Genomic DNA, 14410 nt, shown 5'->3' with positions numbered 1-14410 from the left:
CTTCCATTTTGAATAGGGACCGTGAATGATTCATGGCACTTGAACTAGGTTGATCCTTTTTGGGTCCTTTCTTCGGTTGGTTCTTTATTTCTTCCCAATATCCTGATGTCCCCTCTGATCTATCCTCTGCATTAGAACCCCCATCTTCTCCAAATATCTCGAGCTTACTAATCAGGACCAACATGAGGATATTTATATTACAACTTATAGTTGTTTCTTGTGCTTCCAACCGTGAAAACCTCTCCTTTATAGGATCATGAAGGTCATTCACAAATTTGTCAACCATGATTAGGGTTTTACAACTTTTGGCATAGCTAATCTAGATCCCCTGCAAATCTCCACAATGTAACCAAAGAATCCAAATCTGAATGGCAATACGATTTGTAAACTGCCATGGATATTACATTGGACAATTTGTCACAACAAATATGATAAAACTATTTAAGAATCCAAAATATGCATTATTAGGGTTTTATTTCTCGTTATATTTATGGATCTGTAGATTACTACTAATTTCATATGCATGAAAATTAAAATTATGTAGAAAATAAAGAACAATGAAATAAAAATCCACAAACCAAGGTTTGACCCAAGATATAACTTGGGAAACTCTTTCGAGAGAAAAACCAGCTGGAAGGTGAGGTCGCTCTACTCTCTTTATTAGAATAGAAAATGGTTGCAAGTACAAATAAATATGGCCCATGACCCGTGGAATAATATGACACACAAATCCTTTGTGTGTGCTCTATATCCTATCCCTCTCGACTAATTTTGATCATACATGGAGCAAATGCACTCGAAAATGAAACCCCTATTCCTCCTAGAGGCATGATTTTGAGGTCTAAAATGGGCCTCCTAAAAAATATTATAAAACAATAATGAAAATAATAAAATAATATTAGATTACCTCATCAGGTTTTGGAGGGAAAAGAGAAAAGACTATTTTTTGAGCTCTTATTTTTAACTTATCTCTTTATTTATTTCAAATTTTTTATGTAGTAGGGTCTATCAAAAGTATGCAACATGGGTGATCCTTGGAAAAAATAAATTCCACATCCAACGAGTGCTCCCGCTCAAAACTTAAGTAAAATCGTAGGGAGATAAGTTGAAAATACGAGTTGAAAATGTAGTTTTTTTTTTCTTAATCTTTTTACCTTTTTACTCCAAAAATAGTGAATCATCCCCCATGGCTGACAATTTCATATTGAATCCTATTGGTTCTTATAAAGTTGATTTTTTTTGTACATTTTTGTTTTCAGTACCATTTTTGGCCTCAAATTTTCTCTAATTAATAGGTTTGACTACCTCAATTCTAATTAGAGTTACAATATGGACTCATTTAGAGTTTTATTCATCATAATCACATGGATAGCCCATTTTACATGAATAATGAGGGATGTTGTGGCATATTCCATCCTCTCGAATTATGGTGGTGAAAACAATGATATCAACTTCTAAGTGGCATAACTTTTGCATATAGATTTTGATTAACATGATTCTTGTGTCATTGGAAAGGTCGTTGTATTTAGAATATGAGAAAAATGTGTTGTGCTAAAGAGGTAAAATTATACCCCCCAAAAAACGTCATTTGATGCCTCAAAATGCTCCTAGAAGGTTTCATACCCCAATTTTCCAAACTGGGTCTATCAGTAAAAATGGTCTCGTGAGCTAATTCCCCCACTTTTTCCACTCTGAAAGCATTGAGATGGATGAAAACAAATATTATGACCCAATCCATATCATTAATTGATGTTTTAATATATTTGTTGTGGGTTTGTATTTACATGTTTATGTTAGGGCTAATTTCAAGAGGAAGAAAGATGAACATTTTGAAGTAGTTTTGAGAGTTGGGCACAAAGAAGGAGAGTAGGAACAACACACTAAAACATTGTACAATTTTGTCAAAGTGTGAAAAATCGATGAAGATTGGAGAACCATGCCATAAGGAGTGGTGTACGAAGTGGAAAGGCAGGGACTGTTAAGTTTGAAAATATTATTGAACAGTTAAGTGTGATTGTATTAGTGCTACTAGGAGAATGGGACTTAGACCATCCGATTGTATTTTCCAGCAGAAATTTATCAATAGCCAAGCATAACTATACTACCATGAAGCGTGAAGGATTGCCCATGGTTTATGCATTATAGAAGTACTGACACTACCTTCTAGGAAATCAATTTAAGTTATATACAAATCATTTGGCATTGAGATATCTAGTGAACAAGCCTACGTTGGGTGTTCCATTTGTAGGTGGCTATTGTTATTTAAAGCGTATGACTTCGAGGTGGTCTTCAAGCATAATCAATTGAATATGGACCCAAATCACTTATCCATAATCATTAGAGGAGAAGATGTTCGAAATCTATAAGACACTCTACTTGATGCACAACCGTTTTCCATTTCCATGGTCGATGATTAATTTCCAAGATTTCCCACTTTCTTAGTACCAAGGTTTTTGAATTTGAGTATAGTGTTGCATAGAATAAATAGTTGGTTGTTAAGTTTGCAAACTATCAATTAATTGTGGGTTGCTTATATAAGCTAGGAGTTGATGGGATTCTGTGTAGGTGTGTTTTGCAACATGAGCGACCAATGATTTTGACAAAGCCACACGAAGGAGTTGTGGGATGACATTACGCATGTAGAGATACCGTGTAGAAGATTATGTGTGCAGGTTTGTGGTGACCAAATTTACATGCAAATGCTAAGGAGTTTTGTAAAGGTTGTGATGCATGTCAGAGGGTAGGTAAGCCTTCTAGAAGAGATGAGATGCCCTTAGATCCATAGATCACACTTTAGTATTTTAATAAATGGGAAGTAGATTTTGTGGGTCCTATCAACCTACCAACAAAGATATCCGACGCAAGATATATAATTACTACAATATATTTGACCACATGGGAAAAAGTGGCACTTGTGAAGGATTGTAGCATATAAACTACTACACAATTTTTACTTGAGAATGTAGTGACTAGATTTGGATGTCCAAGAATCTTGATGAGCAACCAAGGTACACACTTCCAAAATACAACAAATTCTCTATTGAATCAGGAGTTTGAGATCTATTAATAGAATAATACACCCTATCATCCTCAAGCTAATGGTAGAATTGGGGCCTTTAACAAAACTTTTGGAGAGTGCTCTAACCAAAGTTTCTAATGAAAATAGAGATGATTTGGACCTCATAATAGTTGCAGTACTTTGGGCCTATAAGACAACTTGCAAACGATTGACATGGAAGATGCCTTTTAAGCTGGTATATTGACAAGAAGTTACAATTCCAATGGAATTTTTGATACCTAGTATGCGCATTGCTACTTTTACACTGATGATTGAATCAGGTGCCCTTTAGCACAAACTTGAAGAATTGATGTAGTTATAGGAGGATCGAATACTTACAGGATTTCATCAAAATGTGCAAAAGGCCCATGATAAATCTTCACATGATCGATGTATTAAACAAAATCAATTTTAACCAGGGCATCTAGTTTTTCTCTATGACAATAAGTTTTTGAAGCACCCAAGGAAGCTTCAAATGCATTGGCTCAACCTATATATGATTAAAACTATAATAAACACACGCATAGTGTAGATGGAGAAACTCAATGGTGAACCCTTATAGGGCTTTGCAAATGGGAGTAATATGAAACTGTATAGGGACAACCAATCTTCCATGTAGAATTAAGTAGGGATATCTAACACTTCTTCTTTGTATATAAATAAATTGGTAGGAGTGTTATTCTTTTTATTTTTATTTTTGGTGTTTCAAATTAGTTCGACTTAGTGGTTTTTGTAGAAACAAGTAGATGAGTGTATAGTTTCAACCATTATATGAAAGATCTCACTCCGCAAAAGGGAGCATGTTGCGCAGGTTTGTCGCAGTAGTGAGTAGCGCATAATGTTGGGGGGAAATGCTATGTTAGAAGGTAAGTGTCAAGCACAAGAAGGATCGAGGATAGGACCCAAAAAAACCATATGGTGAGTTGATTAGTTACTATAGAAACCCATAGTGTACCACTTGTAGATGTACAAGACTGATCCAAACTTAAACATAAACACAGAAAATTATAGATATAACCATAAATAAAGAGATGCAACAAAAATAACACTTCATTTCATTAATATCAAATATTAAAATATGCTTACAAATAGAAAGGAAATAAAACTAGCTTGGGCGATGGTAGCTTATCTCTGAGGAGAGATGTGGTGGCTACATGCCTCTAAACTGTGTTACAATGAGGCTCAAAGGCCTATCTATTATTGATAAACAATGGAAACCCCTAAACATCCAAAAACCTAACCCTAGGAGATGAAGTGCCAAACTATGGGCCCCGTTTGGGTAAATTGGTACATCAACTTCCCAGGGTCGTAACTTTGGCATATGATCTCCGTTTGACATGCACAATACCCCGTTAGAAAGATATATCTGAGGACTACAACTTTGAATGAAAACATCAATCAAAATCTCATGTTTTCTGAGTTTTCCAAAAGAAACTCCGTTTAGGTCCTCAAAGCAGCTTCGGAAGTTCAGGACCCGAAAAACTGTCAAAGATAGTAAACTGTGCTACAATTAAGGAAACTGAAAAAATGAAAGAGACAGTGGTGGGAGTCCAAGTGGAATGGGTGGGTGGCCACTAATATCCACTTGGATCAAAGACAATGACAATGTAGCTTGCGTCAAGGAGGTTGCCACATTTACATAAGGAGGACACACTGTCTCCTCAACCTTTCAAGAATGCTTTAACGGTGTGGAGGCATCTTGCAAGTGTGAATCTAATAGCTATGATTGTGGATCAGATGACTACCAGATATAGGCACACACCAATCAAGCCATACCTGGCGGTATTAATTTGTGTTGTAATTTGGGTATGGAGAAATGTGATTCATATTATGTTGTAGTGTGTTGGACTATCCATAGAGATGTGATTTGCAGTAAGTTGTAGTGTGTTGGATTATCTATATAATATGGGGAAAACAACTTTTCTATCCTAGTCTATCAATAATAAATGGAGAGTAGTGTTAGAAGGAGAGAGGTTAGTGTCATTGGGTGATGCAACACAAGGCGTCACTGGAGGTTTCAAGTGGTTTCCGAATAAAGAGAATTAGGAGTAGAGATGTTGAGAGTTGAGGTGTCAGGAGTTTCGATCGAGGGAATGTTGTTTGACTAGGAGTTTTTGAATCTATTAGTTGCGGGTAAGACAACTCTGAGAGATATTCTAGATGGGGAGGTACTGTTGAGTCAGAACATTTATCACGACATTGCCCATAGCTCACACTTGAGAGGATATTTTGGATGGTAGAGTCACATTGCCCTGTTGGCATGCAAATCTTTATGCATGCATAGGGGTTTCACCCTCTATAAAATATCGTGCCACTAGAAGAAGCAATAGTAGTTGATGACTCAAGGCGAAAAATATTACTAGGAGTTAAGTTAAGTGAAGTAAGGGGCTTAAAGAGATAATTGTAATAACATAAGGGATGATTGGCTCAGGATGAGACAGTGTTGTGGGCCGGTTTTGAGAGGAAGAAAAGATGGATGTTTTGAAGTAGTTTTGAGAGTTGTGCACAAAGAAGCAGAGTGGAAAAAATGCACTGGAGCATCACGTAGTTTTGTCAGAGTGCACAAAATTGGCACAAATTGGAGAACCACACAGTAAGGATGGGCGTGCTTAGTGGAAATGTGGGAATGGTGAATTTTGACTATATTGAACCTATGTTGATTTGGTCTAGTCTAGCAAGTAAAATATGTCTGCCCATGATAGTCCATGGTAATTGTATTCCTGGGTATTGCCTATGGTATTAAAGTCCATGTAATTTTGTATAAAGAGGCAAAATCCAAAGGGATTCAGGTTGTCTATTAGTTGGTTAGTTGTTGGTTGTTTGTGTTTTTAGTTGATAGGCTAAGTAATTTGTGGTTGATTTTGATTATGTAATGTTGTTATTAGGCCGGTGAGCCGAGATGAAATGAGTTTGTAATGTGGATGTACTTCGCTCAACGCTCCTATTTCTCAGTAATAAAATATGTCTGGTGATTGATGTGTGCTATCTTTTGCATCATTTAATATATTTGCACGTCGTGTTGATTATGCATGATTCTGACCACCCCTTTTTAAAATTTTATTTATGTATGGTAATGTTTTCACAATTGCTATGAATATGTATAATTGGGGTTAGCATTCGAATAAGATGTTGGGTACCATAGAATGTTTGCATGTATTAGATTCCCATTCCCCTCACTACTGCAGAAACTTGGTTCTCACTGCCTCCATAGGTGCCTTGGGTGAGACTTCACATGTTTTACAGGTAATGCGAAAAGACGAATATCCAGTGAGATTTATTAGTCGCGTCTTGTGCATTAACTTGTGTGAGATTCAAAATAAGAACCAATAATTTTGAATAAATAGTTAAATTCACTGGATAAAAAAATTTAAACACAATATTTTATAATAATTATCATTGAACATATACATAAACCAAAAATCCATTTTTTTTTTTTTTTGCCTTAAATTAATATTAACTTGATAAAATTTATTGTACAAACTTCATTTAAATTTAATAAAATATATACCCAGTATTTTAATTCTAAGTATTAAAGCTAATTAAACCCATTCATATATATCACTCATTATTAATTTACTTTACATAAATACAATAAATACAATCCCTATATCATATTACAATTTAACTTCACACTATTATTACAACATATTGAAATCTAGTTTTTAGTTCTTAATTATGATTGTAGTAGTAAACTCACACTTGTTAACTATATGATTGGAATTCAAATAAAGTTTTCATATCAACCACAACATGATTAGAGTTAATACACATCCACCGTAGGTTGGGTAAGGTCAACCCTAGTTGTGGTAATACATGATATAAGAAGATATGATGCCATCTAATATCTACTTGAGTATTTATGGAGTACTTCAAATTAGAATGATGATATTAAACAACTTCTCCATTTCCTTCTGGGCTACAATTAATTCTTCTTATTGATTAAAGTAAAACGAAGATATATATTAATCACCATTTACTAGAATCAAAACGAAGATATATATTAATCACCTTTTACTAGAATCTTAAGTAGAATTTGATTCTTCCGTTTAGGAACTGGTTATTATGACCCAAACTAGTTTTCCCCGTGGTTATTGTTTGAAGACTTGCATTTGGATTTGAATATATGAATAATCTCTTCATGATTTGCAGAGGTTACAATAAAAGGATTTCAATTGTAATAGAATGGTAGTGTCAAATTAATCTCCATGACCGTTGCAAGGTTCCAAGTCATTAATTTTATTCTCATTTTCACGATATGTAATTCCCAATTTATTAATTAGAAATCTTCAATGTGTTTTAATTGTATAAAATGGTTGTTATTTTTCTTATTTAAGTTTAATTTCCTTTGTAATAGCTATGTGCTTATAAATATTGTTGTATTGATCTTAATTTTTTCCTAGGAAAAAAATAATTTCTTTAAATCTATATATATAACTTCTAAACTTTCTTATTTATTTTAAAACATAAAAATAATTATTATAATAATAATATTAAATACAACTTTAATAATAACACATGACAACTCAAATTATATTATACATAAGTTTAAACTTAACACATGACAACTCAAATTATATTATACATAAGTTTAAACTTAACTTTATGCGATCACTTTCTGCTGCAATAAAAATTATAATAACACAAATTTTAAACAAAACTATTACAACTATCCCACTCACCTTATAAGTTTTCCTATTTATATGACAACTAACTAATCAATGCATAACTATTATAATAGTGAGTGGTTTATTATAATAATACAAATTTTAAACAAAACTATTACAACTATCCCACTCACCTTATAAGTTTTCCTATTTATATGACAACTAACTAATCAATGCATAACTATTATAATAGTGAGTGCGTGTGTGTGCGTATATAATTGATTAATTAAGAATTCGATCATAAACCAGCGCTATATGGTAACTACTCCCTGCAGCTAGTTTAAACTTTAACCTAATTGAATAAAGTAAAAAACAAAATTTAGTTTTAGTAGGAGTATGGGATATATTAATAAATTTGAAAAGTTGTCTAATTTTTTTTCAATTATTTATAAAATTTAGATGTAAATTAGTAATTTATTATTTAAAAGTCCTTCAATTATTCATGGTTGCCGATATTTAACTATATGTGAATATGGTTGTCCATGATAACTTTGGAGGAGCATTGTGTCTATGGTTAACCATTGTTGAAGTGGTTTAAGGACGGATGCATATGGTTGTGTTGTTACCCATGATTGAGTTTATTTGACCATGGTTAATTATGGTCAGCCATGGTTGATTATGGATGAACATGTTTGGCCATGGGTGACTATGGGCTAATGTGGTTGAGTATAGTTGTTAATGTTTAACTATAGATGAATATGGTTGACAATATTGACTATAGTTGATAATGGTTTAAGATTGTTGAGTTTGATTGATCATTATTGAGGTGGATTGACCATAGTTGATCATTGTATAGTTTGACCATTATTGCGCTTGTTTGACCATCATTGCCAACATGTAACTATATATGTATATGGTTGACTCTGTTTCCCATGTCAACCATGAATAACCATGGTTGAATATGATTGAATTTGTTAACCATGTTATACTATAGTTATGACCCCATTGATATACGCTACATAAATCTCATCAATAGAAGTAGAATTGATTATGTTGAGATTTTGAAAAAATCTTTATTTTTATGCAAAATAAAACTTAATAAAACTTTAAATTTAATTATATTAAATTTAAAATTTAATAATATCAAATTTACATTAATATAACTTTAACACAATGAAATAAATAATATTATATTATATTAAAAATATATTAGTAAAATAAGTTATTACAGTGATATAAAAGTTAAATAGAACTACATTAATTATTATTATTATGTTTTTTCTTCTTGAAAAGATCATTATTAAATTATTATAGCATTATGATTATTAAAAATATATTTTATAATAAAAAAATATATATAATATTAGAATTATATTACAAATTATTTTGTAAAAATTGAATTAAGAAGTCTCTTTTCTATAGATATCACATAGGAGAAAATTTTGCTGACATATTTCGAACCATTTAGTGTGGTTCATCATCAAGACCAAATAAAAATGCAGATCATGGCACATGCTTAAATAGAGGGCGATGTAGAGACCAAAAGAACATATAACAAGTAGTTTATTAAAATTAATATTTTAATAATGATAATATTCCTATAACAACTAGTTTAAGAATAATAATATTATAATTTATAATAATATTTTAATAATGATTATTAAGATCAAATAATATTCCTGTAACGGCTAATATAAGAGCTAGTTTAAAAATAATAATAATAATAAAGAGAAATCGAAAAACGTAAACATTAATAAGAAACAAACAATCCAAGTCAACCAAATACAAGGAACAAAGTCAAGAAATAAAAATAAATAAATTAATTAATTAATTAATTAAATAAAAACAATGAGCCAAGATCCTATAACAAAAATAATAATTAAAGGAGACTAAAATTAAAACAAAACAATAAAAAAAGAGGGTAATTTTTTTTTTTTTTTTTTTTAAACAACTTAGTTTTTGAAAAATAACATTTTAATAATGATTATTAATCAAATAATATTATAATTGATAATAATTATTAAAAAAAATTAATACAACTTGAGTCAGCCTAATGGTTAAGGACATGTGTTTCCTCTTGAAAGGTCACAGGTTCAAAACCAGAGGGGGGTAAAGTATGTATGTCTTCATAGACTTAGCAGTCAAATTGATGTGTGGAGGTGGGTCCCTTGTCCCATAAACGAGGGGGTCTTATACACCAATTTGGTGTCTGAGAATATATATATATATATATATATATATATATATATATATATATATATATATATATATATATATATATATATATATATATATATATATATATGTCAAAACCTGATTAATGAGTCACTTTTTTTTTAAGGTGAGAAAACGGATCAAAATAATATTAACAGTAAATGCAAATACTATATAGAAACAAAAAAAATCATAAATAGAAATGTCAAACCTTAAAAAATAAAATAATCCACAAACAGAGACAAACTAGGAGGACAGGACATGGGCGCAACTTCTATTAATATTCCAACCATCGTCTCTATTTAAATTATTGAGCCTTTTTTCGATTTCCAAGGCCTCCTTGAATTGATGATGGAAATGACTAACCTGGGTAATGACATGGGCTTCCTCAATGCAGATGTGATGCCTAGATTTTTCTGCATGTTTTGCCAAAGCACAGGAGTGGGTCGTGCCATGCTTGATGTCAGTTACATGCTCACGAATCCTTTGATTAATCGAGCGACCAGTCTCACCAATGTAGGGAGTCCCACAATAGCAAGGGGTACCATAAACACCTTTCATATTTTTGGTGTCCAGAGGGCCTTTAACGGATCTTAGGGAGTTTCAGATAGGGAGTTTCAGATGGTATTTAGAGGCCTAAAGGTTGAAGGAACCTTATGCTTCTTTAGGATTCTTGCAATCTTGTTTGTAGTTCCTTGGATAAAAGGGAGATGAACCCCAAAGAAACGATCCTTGTTTTCTTTCTTAGCCTTAGGAACTTTTTCAACTTTGAGGAAAGCCTTAGTACACTAGCATCTACTATACCCATTATTAAAGAAAATACTCAAGATGTGTGCTTTCTGCTCATTGATATGGTTATCATTAGAAACCCTTAAAGCTCTAGTGACTAAGGTATTGAGAACACCAAGCTTTTGAGCTAGTAATTGATGAGAATTAACATGAAGGTATTTCTCTGTGTGAGTTTTCTTCTGAAAGATGATGATAAAAAGATCCATCTTCATTCCTTAAGAGGAGGACATCATGGAAGGGCATACTGTTATTACTTTCAAATTCCATGGTGAACTTTATGGAATTACACTGATTATTAAGATAAAGGAAAAAAAGGTCCAACTTTTCCTTGTCATGGGACCAAATGACACAAGTTTCATCCAGAAACCTCTTCCACATCCTATGCAGAATACGAGAAGAGACCAAGGCCCTTGATTCAAAATCCTCCATGAATAGATTAGCCACCACAGGGGAGAGGGAGGAACCCATGGTGACACCACAAGTTTGTTCATAGAATTCCCCATCGAAGGAAAAGAAAGTAGAGGTAAGACAGATATCAACTAACTTAGCAGTATCAGGATCTGTAATACACTTTATGACCTCGATGGCCTTGATGATAGGGATATTAGTGTAGAGGGAGACCACATCGAAACTCACAAGCTTGTCATCAGGATCAAGCCTGAAATCCTTCAACTCATTGACAAATGAAGCAGAGTCCTTGACAAAGGAATCTGTATTACCTACAAGGGGCTTAAGCTTCATTGCTAAATATTTAGCAAGAAGATAAGTTGACCCTCCTATCGTGTTGACAATAGGTCTTAGAGGAACCCCTTCCTTAGGGATCGTAGGAAGTCCATAGATTCTGGGGGTAAGAGTTGAATTATTTAATTGTTGAAACTAAATTATCAAACATATTTATGAATTTTGTATATGATTTACCAAAACTTAAAAAAATGTGACACATTAAAATTTGTGGACTACAATTTGAAAGGCTTTATACTTTCCTAGGCTGAGTGTGGGAAAGTTAAACAATAAATGGAGCCATGCTTGCTTAGGAAACCAGCTTGAATGAAATATAACATACATTTATTGATGTTATGGTTCAATACTCCTCATCCACTTGTGGGTTTTCCAAGGCATTTGACAATAATATGTTCAAATGAACCACCAATTTGATGATAAATAAATAAGAATAAAATAATTCACAAAAATTAGATTTTTTTTTTTTTTTAAGTTGCATTTTGCCAAATTAAAAAAAAATTGGCTTGTTTGACTGAATTAATAGGTAATCAACTTGATACCCTATGTGTAATTGAGATGAGAGGCTTATCCTACAATCCAGTATGAGGGGATGTGTAAGTTTTTCCGTTCATACATGCCCATTTTAAATAAAAATAAAATTATAAATTATGTTCTAAATAGAAAACTAATATAAACTATAATTAAAAAAAATGATTATGCTCTAAAGTAATTAGAAGTAAAAAAATATGTTTGAATATGTTGTAAAGAAATTGAAGTAAAAACATATTGTATTTTTTACTCTAAAAAATATTACACGTGAAGAAATTAAAAAAAATGAATATGATGTAACACGTAATTAGAAGTAAAAAAAATTGTGAATATGTTGTAAAGTAATTAGAAGTAAAATCACATTGTATTTTGTACTCCAAAAAGAAGTTTATACGTGAAGAAATTTATTCGCTCTCGGCTCATGTTAGATCTGTAATTAAGATGGATAGATCACAAAAATCTAAAATTAAAAATTAACAATTCGTGCTTAGTTTGTATCCTTGTCGTGTAATTCGTAGCAGTGATCAATAATGATGCAGACTTCTTGAGATCATTTTCAGTATATAGAATCCTTGAACTTTGCAGTGAACTTAATTACTTTGATTCTTAAGATGTTCATGGAAAAAGCGATCAACTTCTATAAATTTGACATCCTCTGCATTGCAAACCACCCAACACGAATTCCTTTTTGTCTTTTATAAATATTATCGACTTAGTTCGTTGGCAGTCTCTACTCAGGTTGAGTTTATATGGAAGCTATGGGATTTGGATTGGACTAGAAGCACCCTATGGCATCGTAGTTTGGTTGTTAGCATTAATCCACAAAGTATAACATTTAACATTGCTTGTGTACATTGACGCATCAAACTTTATTCTTGAAATGTGCACCTTGCAGCCATTTATAAATGATAGACTATGGTATATTACATCTTCACAATTTATAACATGTCGAGTTTGAAAATGCAGTGATATATAATAAAATTGAAATCCCAATATGAATGTTTAGGAAAATACTTTGGATTATGTATTCATGAAAGAAAAAAAATTTACAAACTAAGACTAGAGTATTAAGCTCCGCTCACCATAGTGAATTTAGAAATTTTATAGAGATTTACATCTCTCTGTTTTCACACAGTAAAAGATGTGTTTTCACACACCCACAATTTTAACTCCAAAAATTCGACCTTACAAGAAACCAGCTAAACTATGTGTCATGACGCTAACTTAAGATATATTGATGTATTAAATCAAAACATGACTTTCAGACACTGCACATTACAGACTCCTTCCTACGTAGTACCCTCAAACATTTCCAACTTCATTTACTGCAAATATTTATAGAGATTTGATTGACTGAAGTATTGTAGGGATGGGGGAGCTTGTATGCAGTTTGATTTTCTGGTACTTTCTCGGTATGGCATAGATAATGCATTTAGTTTTGGGAGGTGTGATTTGCAGGGGTGTGGCAAACGAGGTATTTGTCAATAATATTTTCACAATAAACAACCAAGTGTATCACAAATAAATTTAAATAGAATAATTAGTAAAAAATATAAAATTAATGAATTAAAGTTACACTTTAGTTTATTGAAAAATATTTCGTAGTTTGACTAAATTAATATCAAATCAACCAAATACCCATTGCGTTATCCTTGGTCTAGCTGCAGGGATAATAGGAATTCAAACATATTCATAATAGGTGCATAAAAATTTCCATCTCTACTAACTATAACTCTCAAATACTCATCAATTGTATTTTAATTAAATCAATGTTCATTTTTATACTTTTTTTTTCCCCTAGGAAAAAGTCGTAATTTTATTCATATTGATAAAATTACATTTTGTAGATGCTTGACGCATATGCATATGGCTGTTCTTGTGATGACAGGCAGCAAATAGAAATAAAACACAAAGGGACAAAAACTGTTCCTGTAAGTACAGGAATACAACAGAAATGATAAAGTTGTGTCTACAGGCCTATATTTTCCTTCCTTTTTTCTTCTCTACTTTGCGCCAGACTCCCACGTTGGGAGTGGGGACGATTAAAGCAAGCTGATTTTCCCCTGCATACACTGGTTGTTCTTTGTCCGAGTCAGATCCTTCGGGGCTGTGTGCTCTTTTGGCTCCGCTTATTTCCAGCTGTAGATCTTGCTGCCGTTCCGAGTTGGTTGGCTCCAATTTGGGTTCTTCGTTGTTTTCCTCCATCGTTTTTTCCTGACTTCCTTGTAAATCTGTGGGTTCCGTGTTCAGTGCTTCCTCCTCCAGTGGTTCAGTGTGCTGCCAACCTTTTGGTTTCTTCTGCTGCTTCTTGTTTCCTTTAGGCTCCTTACTAGACAGAGGACATGCATATTGTAGGTGCCCTGTCTGCAGGCAGCTGCGACATCTGAATGCCGTGTTCTCGTAATCAAGTTGTTGCGTCCACAGTGAATTGTTGAAGTTTAATGTGATGTGATCTGGAAGCCCTTGACTTAGATCC

At 32.7% G+C, this 14410-nt stretch overlaps 1 protein-coding gene across 1 annotated transcript; it reads right to left on the bottom strand.

The window, feature by feature from the left end:
- Positions 1-10809: 10809 nt before the first annotated feature.
- LOC149169780 (uncharacterized) lies at positions 10810-11406 on the bottom strand. The gene has a single exon (XM_089425336.1). The coding sequence runs from the start codon at positions 11404-11406 to the stop codon at positions 10810-10812; it is 597 nt and encodes a 198-aa protein (XP_089281462.1).
- Between the last annotated feature and the right edge of the window lie 3004 nt (positions 11407-14410).

The sequence above is a fragment of the Pinus tabuliformis genome, chromosome 4_2, assembly GCF_031772625.1.
Source record: "Pinus tabuliformis cultivar Carrire ecotype Pingquan chromosome 4_2, CPIR1, whole genome shotgun sequence".
Lineage (NCBI taxonomy): Eukaryota > Viridiplantae > Streptophyta > Pinopsida > Pinales > Pinaceae > Pinus > Pinus tabuliformis.
This window is presented reverse-complemented; position numbering and strand designations above follow the sequence as displayed.